Source organism: Acanthaster planci, linkage group LG06 (genome assembly GCF_054643075.1).
Source record: "Acanthaster planci isolate LZ-2023a linkage group LG06, COTS_SCS, whole genome shotgun sequence".
Classification (NCBI taxonomy): domain Eukaryota; kingdom Metazoa; phylum Echinodermata; class Asteroidea; order Valvatida; family Acanthasteridae; genus Acanthaster; species Acanthaster planci.
Window position 1 is genome coordinate 3,656,991 of NC_141782.1, and position 15,564 is coordinate 3,672,554.

Genomic DNA, 15,564 nt, shown 5'->3' on the forward strand with positions numbered 1-15,564 from the left:
CTTGTTCACGTGGAACTGAGATGCGGGTCCTCATGTAGAATGCAGCATGGAAAAAAAGGAGGCGCCCTGATGGCCTTATTCGCAAGATAGCGATATTGAATTGGAATCGAGGTTAACTTCAGTTTGGGAGGCACTGGAGAATAAAAATGAAAGTACTGAAATAAAACTTCAAAGGAAAATGTTGTCATTTGTGCAAGTGAATAATTAAAGATTCGTGGTGCTTTCTATTAAAATGTTTCAGTCAGTATCTTTCATAAAATGGAAGCGAGGCATGGAACACCAAACAGTCTGGCAAAGCAGACTGGAAAGTTAATTTTAAAGGAGAGAGAATGACATGAAAAAACACTGCAAACAATTCCTGCGTAACAAATTCAGCTTGAATGCAAATACTCGTCAACTGCAGCATATTTTTAGCGTTCATTTTGTCCGATTCCTAGCAACGCCAAGTATTCCATCGACATAACTTTCCCTGTGTTTGTACAAAGCTCGAAGATATCTTTAAATTAATAAGTAGAGGAAACAGAATCCTGTATACATCTGTCGCTCAGTGTTGGGCAAATATGCAGCCTCCCGCACACACCCATAAAAGTATGATTTATTTGTCCAAGACAAAATAAATTGCAAAGTGTTGACGCTTCACTATATACAAAAGGGCATCGTTTGTGGTTTGATTGGAACATGTGGACAAAGGCAAAGTCCAGAATATTGTCTGTAATTTCCTGTTTCGAGGTGAATGTGGTTGATTTCCTTCGCTCAGGATGTCTTGTTACCTTGAGCAATGTCACCTGGTTTTCAGGATGTATTTTTGTGTTGGGGAGATGTTAATTGATATAACGGGTTTTGCCCTTACCCGACGTATAAGCACCGTGTGCTCAGTGTCCCATCCGAGTAAGCTTGTGAGGTTTTTTTCGCAAGCTCTGGGACAAGCACTGAGCACACAGTGCTTATTAATATACTTTGGGTAAGGGCAAAACCCGTTATATAAATGTCACCTTGCTAAGAAGACTAGAAAACTTGGGAATGGCGAAACAAAACACTCGAAGATGAGCACCTGGGAAGTTAGGAGCGCCAGAAATAATATGAATAGCAATATGCAGCTTTGACAAGGCACACAGTGTCTAACAGCATCTGCCACTCATCAAAGGTGGGCATATATACTTTCAGTATCCCTGGTCATCGGGTTCACAGCTGAACATTCCCGAAATGATCTCAGGTTTCTAGGGAACGTGAAGGCCGACGCTGCAATTTCAGGCACAAACGGCTAGACACAATTACCATCTCTACTCTCTCATGTACAATGTACTCATTTACACCTGGGTAGAGAGGGGCACGAAAGGTGAAGTGAAGCCACCATAACCCATATGGTAGGTAACTTAAACGTTCAAAGGAAACAGGCAGTGAATTTTTCTTCGACTCACTTTCTTTGCATCTTATACTCTTCTTCAGTGTGTGAAACTGGTTAAAATCTGTTTGAAGTCAAGTGTAATTAAAGTGCAACTTTTCAAAAATTGTCTAAGCTTTTCAGAAGGATTGAGGACGCTGTTGCTCTAATGTTCACCTTGCATGTTTTCACGTTCAAATTTTGAACTCTAATTTGGTCTTTGAACACTTTTTTTTTAAACTTACGTGCTTTCTAGCTTATTGCTATATACATACACAATAATAATTTGCCAAACAAATGAAAAGTTACAATTGCAAGTACTAAAAATAAATTGTGGTTTATTTTGTGCACAAATTACAAAGCACTGAGGTTCAGTGCCCGGGATGACATCTCATTTTGCCCTGAATATTCAGATTCGCACTAGCATAAAACCTCAACAAAATAGAAAAGAAGGTCTGAGTTGAGGCCTCATTTACTGGAAAAGGGGTACTCACCGCTTTCTTTCTCTTTTGGCCAAAAATTGAAACAAAACAAAGACCCTTTTTGCCTTTTCTGAATTCTAAGCGCGGGGGGGGGCAGAGAAGGCCAAAAGCCTCGCAAATTTCCTTAAGTTATTTGTGTATATTATGTCCCCCGGCACATAGCCTTGTCATCTCGATTCTCAGCTGAGCCATTTGGGAATTTCATGGTCCAGGTTACCTGTGTATCCGTCCTTGCATCATAGCCTTTCTAAGGTCAGAAGAGGGAGCAGTTGCGAGAAGGAAAACTGGTGATAGATTTTAGACGTAGTCGGCCTAATGAAATCATTTCTCGAAAGCAGTTTTAACCACAGTTCTGTCTAAACCTTAATTAGATTTGTGATATTAAATGCAACATGTGCACAGGCAATTTTATCAGCAGCGCTACAGCAATAGGGGTAGGTTTCAGGATTCTCGGCTCTCCTCTAAAAGCCCCTATAGAAGGAGCTTGATCGATACAAAAAATAAGGAAATGCAGTACATTAAAATCCCCGATCTTTGTGACTATAAGGTACGTGCTTGCTTTACAGAATGAACTTGAGTTTAGGTTAATTTAAAAAAATGTTAATGATGTGCTGCGTCAATCACCTTTGTAAATATCATCCGAGGGAATTAAGGGTATATAAAGGAAATAGTTTATGTGGGACCATGGAGCTTCAAAACGAGGATCACTGAAGTTACAAGTCCCTGTTTTTTTACGTCCAGGTTGATTCAATGAATTCAGTAGACGTACGTCTTTCTGAGCAGGAGACTTTACGGTCGCTTCTGTCTATTTTCAGAAGGGAACAAACATAGGCAGCATGGACATTGCCAGGAAGGGGTCACGGCCCTTTCCAATGGGCAAACACTCACCACTATAAGACTGACCAGCCGTTGTCATGGAAATTCAGTTTCTTTTCCGTTTTCTTTTCTCCCGTATTCTTTCATTGTTTTCTTCGACTTTTGTATTTGGTATTTTTACCCAAATACATTATTTATCTTTTTTCCTGTATTTTTACCCATTTCCCCAAGGGTAAGCGCAGAGTGCCCTGTATTAACTCTTGCGACACCCACGGTTGACACAGCCAGTGTAATTCACATGAAGTTTACAAGGAAAACTCATCACAGCCATTATGAACACACCTTTGAACAGTTTTTGTGCGGAAAGACTGTTTCTGAAGAGATATGGCATCGACTATGATCTTTACTGAAGGTTCCCATCATAGCAGTTTACCGTTTTACACAATTGGATGGTTAATCTATTATGATGTGTTTTCCCAGAATATTTTACACGCTGCTTTTAGAGGAACGGACATGGGATCTTGGCACTGTCTTTTACAACCGTGGGCTCGCTACCTTGGCGTAGGGTTAGCCTATGGAGCCTTACTCTTCAAAACCTGGAGGTAAGAGTACAAAATCAATGTAGCCCTTAATAAGTTCAAGGAGAAACTTTGAGACGCTGGTGGCAGCAGTCAAATTGGTCTGATTTCACCGTGTCTTTCACAGTACTGCGCGTGCTCAGAACTGTATGCACGCATGCTCAGAACAACGCGCGCATTCTCAGGACTGGTCAAAAGGAATGGTGTGTTTGCTTCCACCAAGCGTTTCAAAAGTCTCCCGTTGGAAACAGACAGGCTGAGCCGACTGTCTGGTTTCCACCATCATAATTGCGTGGTGTTTGAACAACGGAGCAAACGCCAACACCGCACCTCCCCAGGAATACATAATCGTAACGACGAACAGTGGCGCTACTCCGGTATCCGGGAGTGCACACATTTTTTTCAATGGGGCACCACAAGAAAATAAGCTGCAGCCATATGGCTATATAAACTCAACTGAGATTATTTACAGATTTCAATTGGGGGGACGGGCATCCGCTGGGGGGGGCCAAGTACCCCTGTGCCCCCCTCCCCCTCCGTAGTCACCCCACACTGCAGACGAGGAACGACGTGTATGAACCAGTGGACTCCGAAATTCGGTATCAAAAGGAAAGTTTTGCTGGGTAATAAGGCTTCTTCTCGGTTCCTAAACCCGAGGTATTGACCACAGATCTAGGCTGAGTTTAAAAGAGGAGGGAGAGAAGACACAAGCTGAATTCCCGGAGCGTTAGGGCTTTTCGGTCCGTCTCTTTCAGGGGATTGCTTGGTACCACTGAAAGCAAACACAGCAGTCACGATTTCCTTCTTGACGGAATTTGCTGGTCAAATTTACCGTTGTCTATACACGCACTGGTTCTGTCAACTTTTCCCGACCATCGGAACCAAAACTCATTACTAGAACAAACTGGTGAATTTATCAGTATGCTTTACCACTCACATCTTCGGTGTGCTGTTTGATAACAAACTCAGCAAAGTGCGCTGTTTATGATAAACGCAAATAGGCCTAATGTTCGACATCTTAACAGCGGGATGCGCCTATACCCTTCACGGTTTGCAGTCATCTTGTCGTCCGCGTTACGGTTTTTACGCAAATACGATGTCGTCGGCGACACCACGAACTAAGCATAAGTCCTTATTTGATACCCTTCGTGAAAGCCGTGCAATGAACAATTGAAGTTTCAATAACTAACCTAAAAGCAGGGTATGCACTGCAGGCGCACTCAGCACACTAACGTGTGATTTCCATAGATTTTGGTTTTCCCGAGCAAGCACATAAGCATGTTCTGGGATGTACGATCCAGGGGAAAATACTTGAAAATGTGTGCCACAAATTACCAATTCTTGTACTTGTGGAATTTAGTAGCATTTAACTTAAGATGATCGTTCTTACTTAGGAAATTAACATAGTTTTCGTTTTGTGTAAAAGAATATGTCCGAGACTTACGTGTTTATATCGTGAGAACGCAAATTTACGAGAGCTGTCAATTCTCTGCATGAAGCACACGCACCAAATCTTGTGTTAGTTCGAAACGAAAATGGGGAAACTGTAAATTGTCAACCTAAAGGAGTGCATAACGGTTCACCTTTGCATGTTTTGAATGGTCAGACTACACCAAAAAGTACTAATGACTACAAACGAACATTGTTATCAAAGCTCGGACCATATGGCATGGTTTGCTCGTGTGAACTCAAGTGTTGTTTACTCATCTTTGTGGTGCCTTTCTCTGTACTCTGATTTATTTTCAAGCCTGTCGGCTGGTTTTTAACTTGAGACATCTCAAGACATCTCGTTTTAGTGATATGACAACTTTAAACCTTTGTACAGCTGGATTGCCTTTTGGAGGCAAACTGTATTATACATAGGGATGACTTGAGTTAGATATGCGCAACATGAAGTTCTTTAATTTGGGATATAAATGTATTTTATTGACGATTCTTACAGCGGAAGCATAATGCAAGCCATTGTGCAATATTACTGTTGTTACCGATAGTAGTTGTTTATCTGACAGTGTTGGTAATGCAAAGGTCAAATTACACAATGTACAAAAGTATTTCTAGTCATACAGAAATGCATCTAATTAATTTTACGCGGGACAAATATCTAACCGTAGCTCTGCCAAGGCCTAAAGGCAAAATACCCGAACGTCAGGCACGAAAATAACCAAGAATTTCTGAGTTAGCCATTCTTAATCTTGCTCCTCGTATCTATGCTCTAAATTGTTAGTTTTTGAATGGGACAGTTTCAGACTATTTTATAATTTGGGGGGTCCAAGCCTGCCATTGTTTTAGACATCTAGCTAAGGTAAGTTTCATCACAAATTTCAATTTATTCATCAGAGTAACTTGTAGGGAAATTAAATTTGATTTTATTCCTCCGCTCATGCCCTCAAGTTAAAAAAAGGGAAAAGGTTAACTTTGTTTGAAATTTCAATATTGCAGGCTCAAGAATAACTTTCATTTTGCATGCGTTTAAGTTTCTTTCTAGGGTAATTGATGGTACCTAACTTTATAACAAAAAGTTTATAAAGATAACACGAAGTAGGTTACTTGGAACCGTAAGTCACTGCTTACACAGTTTTGCTGCTTCATTGTTACGAGCTTTTGACTGAGTCCTGCTAGCATAAAGGGAGACAAGTAGAGCCGATTCAGTTGTGGTAACTGGGTCGAGTCGTCCAAAATTTTGAAGTAAAGCCATTGACTGGGATTGTCTCCCGAGTTTCATTTAGTAAACATTATAAAGTAAGCCCTTGGGACTGAGGTTGAATGGATGAATGGCTTGCACGGTGCTCGCGCCATTATTGGGGCTGTCATAAAATTATGAGTGGTAATAGGGCGCTGGCCAGGTTTGATGCAGTTTTTTCACGTCACTCTTTGTTTTGGGTTCCCAGAATCACTGTGGTCTTCACCGTCCGGAGTGCCAAGCCGGTTCGCATCACTGACGCCCAGCTGTACCTGCGCATCGGCGCACTTATCATTCTGATGGCGCTATTCCTCGGAGTCGGGACGTATCTCCAGCCGTCAGTTGAGGAGACGCAGGTCACTTCCAACAACCTCAAGTACAGGCAGTGCACCGTCACACTGTGGAGTTACATAGGAGAAGGAGGTCATTTATTTAATATTCTTTGTTATTGTCCACCGTTTTCGAACAGCTGTACCGGGAGCGGTACGGTTGCTAAGCATACGGGTTCAATTCAATCCTATCCGGCATCGGGGTCTCGTGATGCTTCAATGGCAATTAACAGGAGCTCGCTTGGGGGATATAATTTTGCTTTGTAAAAGAGGAAAGAACAAGGGTAAAACCTGTGCAGATTCCCGGAGCACTGGCCTAAATGATGAGCATGATTTTGGTACAGCACACTGCCCCCCCCCATGGTGGTATAGGTAGGCTACCTCAGTTACGGTTCCTCCATGGGCAACCTTGCTGACTTAAAGTGCAGAATTCATGCGTCGGACCCGTTTTTGGCTAAATGGAATGAGAATAATAAATTTTTTAAATGGTATGCGATTATTGCATTTGTAATCGACTTCCCCTGCCGTTGCCGTTGTTGTTTGGTACGTAAGTATTCCTTCAATTGTGTTTATTTTTCATGTTTTCCTCATTATTTTCACCGCCCCCCCCTGCAGCTACACTAGTTCTGCTGGCATGGGGTGTTTACCTATGCATAAAAGTCAGGAAGGCGCCCTCTGCGTTTAACGAAAGCAAATTCATCAGCATCTGCATATACAATGAGACAATCATCTCGGCCTTCAATATCATATTGACCACCGTGTAAGTAGATGTCTCTAAAACTTGACATAGCGTTACCTTTAAAGAGGTTAATGCAAATCCTCAGTTGATACATTTTCAACCTTAGCCTGCACTTGCATTTGCCTCTGACTTCAGACATTCTGTTCGTCACAATGATGGTCATCATTATTCAGTAGCAAATGATCTCAAACCTGTCTTCAGAGACAAACTCTTAGCATAATTTTAGTTCTATTTGGGGCGGAACGGACTGTTGACAAAATAATGACGCATTAGTTATCAATGGGCATCAAACATAAAGCATGTACACCCAAAATGGAGGAAGGGGCATATAGGGAAAGTGCAGTGCATAGCCACAATGCCGCTGCAAATCGACCTGGCCTGGCCATTTTCATTGTAGACTCACCCGTTTGTTCTGATGGGTGAGTCTATCCATCATTCCACCGTGGCACCGCATTACCTCCAGGAAACGATGATAAAGCATGGACTGAACATATTAAACCACTTTTCATCCCCAGAAGATCGAATGGGAGTCGGTTGCAGTCAGCTTTGATTTGAGCAGTGTGCCTCTATACTTGCTTTGTGGACTCGTTGGCGACAGAGGCCGAATACTGCAATCGCAGTTATAACTTGGAGCTCCATTATGGCGATACTAAAAGCGCATCGAACTTCACGTCTGACACTTTTACTTTATTGCCTTTTCTCTGTTTGTGAAACTCGGGGTCCGTTGGAATAAACCATTATAGCAACGCATACATTTTAAGAGCACCTCTTAAGGAAAACACGTTTTCTCTGATTTTATCAGTTCAAATAAATATGGAAGCACCCAAATCGAATGCAGTGTCATTTGTCTTCATAGCTCAACTATAACAAGCTAAAAAGGGTTTTTTATCTGTTCATGCCAAGATACGAATCGAATTCTGAATGTCGATTGCGTCATTCCGAGAAAACAGAGAAAACGAGGGGAACCCTCGGCCTGTGTTCGTAGTGGATAAACCCTTGGGCATGCCAAACAATGGCTGCATGCGTTATTTGGCACGTAATCCACAACGAACACAGGCCGAGGGTTCCTCTTGTTTTCTCTGTTTTCTCCGAGTGACGCAATCTTCATTCAGAATTCTTATCTTGGCATGTACAGAAAAAAGCAGCTTGTTATTGTTGAGCTCTGAAGACAATGACACTGCATTCGATTTCGATGCTTCCATATTTATTTGAACAGATAAAATCAGAGAAAACGTGTTTCGTGTAGAGGTGCTCTTTAACCTAAAGCAATATCCTGTAGGGACAATGTCTATGGACTATAATTAGTGTGGTTTTGATTATGGTGTATGAAGCACTTCAGCATCCATCGTGGCACTCGAGAAGCTCGTACGATGTTTGCTCATCGCCTAAGAAACAGAATTAGGTGCAAAGGTTTTTCAAGCTGATTTGAATCTCTTCTCAGAGTACTGGAGTCTGTAGAGCAGAGCGTGGCTGATAAACACTTATTTGTCGGAGTTTGCCGCGTACAACTAACTGTAACTATCATGGTTACTTTACTCTACGGCTCAAAGGTAAGTCTTCATGGATCGTATTCTGATACCTAAATTTATGAAAGTTTTTGTTTTTTTCAATGCTGTCTAGTGCTGTCACGAAAAGGCTACTCTTGACAGTAGGTTTGGCCCCTAAATACACATCAGCAAAGTATAGCCTTGGGTCCATGGGTGGTGTCACACTACGTTCGCAACGCACGTACTTCATGGGTCCTGTATACTTGTGTGTAATAGTCGCGACAGGCTTTCAAACATAGCTAATGCACTGCAAACCATTTTCTGTCGTGAGTGTGTGCATTGCTTTATGATTACAGGCCTCTTGGTCAGATAAGGTGTACATGTAGTCCCATCTCGCGAAGATGCCGTGGTTCTATTGTGAAGACCACACAGCGTCATTGTCATCAACTGTAACTTCATTCACAGATTTCATAACAGGAATATTGAAAACAAAGTACTGTGTCCCTCAAGGCTAAGAAGAATTGTCATTTCCAGTGAGTGTCTTAAGTGAAATACCTTTTTATCTCCTCGTTTATTATCAAGATATACCACGTCATGCAAAATCGACAGCAGAAGACCGGCACGCCACTGGAGCTCAGGAAGCGAGGCAAAGGAGCCAGAGGGCCCACGGGAACGTCCGGGTTGGCCACGCTGGATTCCATTTCGCCGACCATAGACTTCTGCTATTCGAATCCTGACGTCAAAGTAAGTCATGCAGTTGATGTATCATAAGATCCCTGAGCTGGACCAATAGAGGGCGCAATTTTCCTAGCGATGGCGGCTCTTTGGCCGGAACTGCACTTCGCTGATTCACAAACTACTATGGGATGCACGCGCTACGGGCGCGTCGCTACCAGAAAAATTAACTCCCAAGGCCAACGTGGCTGCTTTCAACCCATGAGGGGGTGCTTCTGCTCAAAGCGGATTACTACACACGACATTCAGTTTTCTGGCAATAAGATAAAGACTTCCTGTTTTGCGGGTTTTACATGAAAGCTTTCACCTTCTTTGTCCTGCATGATTGCTGTAAGCCGTGGGATATACAGTCCCCATGAGCTTTAGCCCCCCCCCACGTTGCCACTGATCCTGATAATGTCAGTACAGGGTTTTTATTGGACGCTTGCAGGCAGTATATCCTAAGTTGTGGGATTCCAGCAAAGAGTTATTGAGGTTGGATTCTTTCGTCTTCTGCCTCTTGCTTGACACTCAAAGCCAGTGTAATGCAAGCTGTCCTCGCACCAACACCTGTACACCGATTCGCTGACGCCATAACTGCAATGTCCCTATGTCACGTAGCAGGCGCGCATTTGTAAACTTGACACGACGCATGCGTGATTTTGGTTAGCAGTGCAACCCCATTTGCCGAGGAAGCATTTAATGCGCGCATCCCTCATCTGTCCAAGATAGAGCGTACATTTGATGCAAACTATGGGACAGAGACACTGATATCCCGGGAATTGTTTTTAGACAGTAGACTAGAGTTTGTATAGGGATTGGACTTGTTGGGGGAGGTACCCCTCTGCCCCATTTCATGCCTGGTATAAGAGCGTAGGGACACCGCAGTAATGGCTCCCGATTCTTGTCACCGGATTGGTCTATAACATTCAAGAGCACGCTGTAGCTTCCACAAGTAGGCCTATAAAAATTGTTCTTTGCGTGTTGTTTCTTTCTAGTCCGAGTTTGAGCGAATGGTAAAAGTTCTGGAATCTATTAAAGAGGCTATGCAACTGCACGATGACGGATTGATGCAGACCTGTCTTTCAGATTTCGAAAAGGAGCTGTGGGTTGCACGAGCCCAGGACCGACCGACCAGCACCTTAGTCGGCGGTGAGGATGACACACCAGGCCCGTCCCACGTCGCCACATTTCCTGGTCGACATGGGCCCTCTAGAACACCGTCAATTGAGAACTGGGTTTTGAAATAAAGTTTAGAAACTATATTGGAACTGAGAGTGCCTTTCTTTACAATAATGATACATTACTAGAGAGAAAAAGATGTTTTTCTAAAACATTTACATTACCATGTGTGTGATCTGTTGAATTTCAATTAGTTTCAACTTCACCGTGTACTTGGTCCATTATTATTAATTATTTTGTGTAATGCTTTTCAGAGTTGGGAATATCATTCGTTTATGATATTATATATAGTCACGCGTCAAAGATTTTTCGTTGCCTTGACAAAAACGTTTTGTTTATCCGGTTCGTAAGGGTGGCATCACTTCAGTTCAAACCACGCCCACTGCACACAGAGTTACGTGGAACCATGGAACTGGAAAGTAATGCGCACCTCTGCATGCAGTGCTCATCCAAGGAAGCTTGCAATATAATCAGAGGTGCGTGTATTTGTCTACGACGAAGGCACTTACGAACCGGACAGTTATAAGGGTAATTCCGATCCAAGAATCCATTTTTTTTCGTGTCCCTGTTACATCTTACATTATGATTTTGTAAGTTCAGAACACATTTTCTAATTTCCAAGAGTGATGAATTGATACAAATTACCTGCCAAACAAAAAGCAATAGTTTGAAATCAATTCCGCTGATATTTCCATGTAAAATAACAAAGGTCAGATGTAACAGACACACAAAGATGTCACACTTTTGGACCCCTAATTTCTGGAATTACCCATAATCGTTTATGGAACTCATTTAAAGGGCTACGCGTAGTAATTTTTATCAGTCGTTCGATTAATATACCTCTTCATTCCATTGAACCTATTCACTTTTTTGTTCCGCCATTTTTATGGGCGTTTGGTTGGGCTTTATGCTAAAGCGAGTAGCACGAGAGAGCGTCATGGCATTACTGGACGAAATTTGAAGAATTTCAGCACAATGATTTTCCAATTTTTTGATTGGTTGCTTTATTGGTTTTTTTTCGCAATTTTGCGAAAAAGGTTTTTTTTTTATTCCTCTTATTGGTTCTTCATTGTTGATTCAGTACACGACAGAAGGCTGATGGGAAAAGTGTTCTCACAAACTCTTTCAGTAAACATGAAAGCGTTCCCAATTTAACCAAAGCCCCTGCACTGAACATTGTTTCCCTTTGATGACATCACAGTAACAGTGCCCCTCACCAGTTAGCAGGACGAGCATGTTTTTCAAAGGTTAAACTTTTCATTGTGATCAAGGAACGTCCACTGATTTTTTAAGCGGACTATATAGAGTGTTGTGAGAATGTTTCTAAGCAATGCATGCCGATGGCACTTTAATCAAAGAGCACGCGGCGTCTTATGAAAATGTCCAGCACGGACTCAACCTTCCTCCCGAAGTGGGCCAAAAATGATCTCCTTCGCACTGAAGAACCTGTGACCGGCAGTGGATGACGGGCCCATAAAGGGGACTCAAATACTGTTCGTCTAACTTTTCATGTCTCAAAATAAGCTTGTGGCGTGTAAGGATTCCCTTTTTGTCCCGCACGTATTTGCTCGTACTATGAGCCGATGGTTGGGTGTATAAGTGAGTCTTCGATCAATATTGGTCTTGAACGCCTCGAAAAAACATTCTGGAGGAAAAATTGCACTCCATGTGAATGTGTGCGTCGCGTTTTGACGGTTAGAATCAATGGCCTTTAATTAACGAACCTGCCTTTCATACGGTAAGAACTGACTTCACTCTTCCGGTAATGAATTTTCAGTTGGCGCCATATCAGTGCTATTATAAGCCATAATACCGAATATTCCGGGGAATGTATTGTCATAATGGTTTTAGGGTCCATATTCGGAGGTAACGATTGTATTTTCACTAGTAAATTCAATAATAACATTGTTTGAAATAAAACTCTTACTTGTGTTGATTCAACTCTTACTTGTGTTGATTCAATATCTCATCAAGCGATTATTGTGCCCATTTTCCACCTTTTTAGTTTCGACGAAGCACATAGGCCTATTCATTTCATGTATAAGCCTCGCTCAGGTCGACCTACTTCGACACAGAAGAACCAGTCATGGCATGAGTCGCTGTCGTTTGCCGAAAGAAATTGGATCGGCGGCTGTTTGCGATCTGGGTGCCTATAGAGGTGATTAAAAAATCGGTTTTACTCACTCCTGAAATCGGTCAGCAGTTGAATTGGAACAGTTAAACATGATTAAGGGTGCATACAATAAAATGAAGTCATTGACAATATACCTTTCAATTTTTAGTTTTGTATATTTGTTATCCTCTTTTATAAAGATACTTTGGAGCATTCAAATCTACATATATGACTCGGATGCCATCCCAAGAAACTTCAAAGTTATACTTAAATAAGCACCACCAGAATTTTGTAATCTCTACTTTTTAATTTAATTCCTTTTTGTGATTTATTGTTTCAGTCTGTGAGAGTAGGCCAGTAAACACAGTTTTCTCCAGATCCAAAGTGATAGTTTCAGTTTCCTAATTCTTTTTCCTTCATAAACCCTTAAGATGCATTTGAGTAGCTTCCACGGTGCAACACTGAATTTGGCGTGGCCGTGTGCTATGCTCAAACAAGCGAAGCTGTGGAGACGAGGTTGAATCCGAGTAAATATCTATGGAAGCTTCCTGGAACATAATGAATTCGCGCTTAGCACTGGACTGGACAGTTTGCTTAAAAAAAATAAAGAATGGAAGCAACCAGTAGGACTGCCAGCATGTGTTTCTAAAACATCTGGTTAAAAATAGGTCAGCCAAATTGCTCCATATATTTTGCAAAGGAACGCATCAATTTTCAAAATGGCGATGATATTCACTATTGTTTTTATTGATGATTATCTCTGGAGAGAAATACCTTAATACTCGGTCATCGCTTTGGCTGCTAAAAATACAAAGAAAATGAAATAAGCAAACAGACGCATATTTTCCTAGAATGGTACTACAGCAACAGCGCCCTCATTTTTTTCAGGAAAAGCGTGGACAATTTTAAACATTAAAGCTAAATGCCTATGTATAACTCCTGCATTGTGTTACATATAGGCCTCCTTAGGAGCTTCAAATCCCCGCTGGCTCCCACAGGGAAGCGCGCATGTAACCTCGTCAACGTATACGTAGGCCCAACTAGTCAAAATGAAATATTTTTCACACATTTTTCAAAAAGGAACCGACAGTTATATCTAAGAAAGTTTATATCAAAGAAAAACATCCTTCATGCGCCCTAACCCCTGGTCAGAGGCGGATACTGAGGGGCCAAAGGTGCCATCCCCTTCCCAAAAAGGGAGACTATTTTTAAAAACAATGAGAGAAGGGCGATGTGGGACCCTTTTCATTTCCCTTGCTTCAAAAATCGTGTAAAAAGCCCTAACGTAGCCACACCCCTCAAAATGATCATAAATGGCTACATGAAAAATTTCCCTCCCAAAAGGTCCAAATATGTTTACCCCCCCCCAAAAAAAAATTAGTTCTGGTTCCGCCCTTGCCACGAAACATACATCGATAGCACAACCCACGTCAGTGTTTAGGCTACGACCTCAGCTAGTTCAGCGGCGCAAACGAAATTAATCACAGCTTGTTTTTTACGTCTGCTTTTCTGTCACAAACAAATCGAGATAACTCTCAACCGGCCTCCTTTCAGAGATGCATAATGTTTCGACTACATTTTTCTTCCTTTTGGCTATAAAGCAGATTGCAATTGTTTGGTAGAGGAGTAACAGAAACTTTAAGGAGCACCAAACAAAACACAGATCAGATCACTTCAGTTTTTCGGCTAAAAAGATGGAATATTCCGTCAGGTTCTACCTTCTGAAAACAGTAGGTTCCAATCTCGATTCCTCTTACTCTTCGGAAACAAAAAAAGCAAAATGGCTCTTTTTTAATTGAAAAAAAGGAGAGCCAAGATTGCTACTTTTCGGTCCCTTCTGTAATGATTTTTCGGCAAGAGAATAGTTGAACAGGGAAACTAAAATCTCATTTTCTGCTGCCCCAGATGTAAAACAAACGTTAACGCCCTTAATTGCCACCAAATCGGCATTTCAGATAGCAGAAACAAAGCTAAAACTTCTTGTCAGCTCAGCTTTCCTGTTACCAGAAAAAAGACCTGGAAATGGAACTTTCCATAACGTTTCTGTACTTTTCGGCATTCTGACAGCACAAAACCTGAATTTGACACTTGACAGCGACCTAGAAGCCAAGTTTTAATGCGCTATAGTTGCAGTGATTTCAGGGTGCATTCCAACAAATTGTTGTATTTCTGCACGCAAGCTCATTAATATTTTGTGATCACACGGGATTTTTACAATAGACAGACCATAATCAGGAGGGATCATAGAAATATTCATATAAATCACAAAAAGCCCCAACTACCAGAAAGAGCATGAGCAGACGAAATTGCGAGCATATTTTGGATAGAGGTGGGCGGCTACATTCAGAAATGAGCGCTTAGTTTTACGGCTGTTTTGGGGGTATTGTCCTTGAACGGCGGAATAAAAACAGATTTTCGTGGCTTACCCTCATGAAAATGAAACGAAAAGTGATCTTCTGGCCATGATCTTGAATTTCCAGTGAAAACTTAATGTAGGCTAATCTCTTCACGAGGGTCAACAGGCGGCGCTATTTCGGTCCGATTTTGCACTGTTTCCTAAGTGCGCGTATTTGGTGTAGTGCAACCTGTAAAGACAAGATGGCGGTGCCCATAGCAACAGCCCAAAAGGGGGCACCCTGTTCTTTTTTAGAGTTTTATTTACGGGAGGAGAAAATGAGCAGTTTTGTCTTTGGAAGTTGTCAAAACAGTAACGATTATAGCCAAAGATCAGAGGAATGTAAACCCGTGTCTCTCGGAGGGGCTTATTCACTATTCTGTCCCATAATAACTGGAAGAGGGCCTGAAATTCCCCCATTTTTTCTTCCAAAAAGCTGCCCCCGGACGCCGGGGAAACAGAAATTAGAAAGGTTCAATCAACAATTTCGTCTGCTCATGCTCTTTCTGGTAGTTTTCTTCTCTGTGTCCCGCAGTTTTGCAGAAGATATTTGATTTCTCCTTTTCTTTACGGAATAATTGTCATTGCGCACAAAACACTGCCGCGTTCAGTGGCAACAGACAAACTTTATTACCCTTCTTCACAAAAACAAGAAAGCGTATTCAATT

General features: G+C 41.8%; 1 protein-coding gene across 1 annotated transcript in view; it reads left to right on the forward strand.

Annotated features, from left to right (window-relative positions):
- Positions 1-12,329, forward strand: part of LOC110986111 (putative G protein-coupled receptor CG31760) — a 36,827-nt gene extending 24,498 nt beyond the window's left edge. Inside the window, exons 6-11 of the mRNA XM_022247754.2 lie at positions 3,160-3,281; positions 6,146-6,360; positions 6,882-7,026; positions 8,447-8,555; positions 9,075-9,236; positions 10,205-12,329. Of these exons, the coding sequence (XP_022103446.2) occupies positions 3,160-3,281; positions 6,146-6,360; positions 6,882-7,026; positions 8,447-8,555; positions 9,075-9,236; positions 10,205-10,456 (1,005 nt within the window). The 3' untranslated portion in view covers positions 10,457-12,329. The remainder of the gene's footprint in view (positions 1-3,159; positions 3,282-6,145; positions 6,361-6,881; positions 7,027-8,446; positions 8,556-9,074; positions 9,237-10,204) is intronic.
- Positions 12,330-15,564: the final 3,235 nt, after the last annotated feature.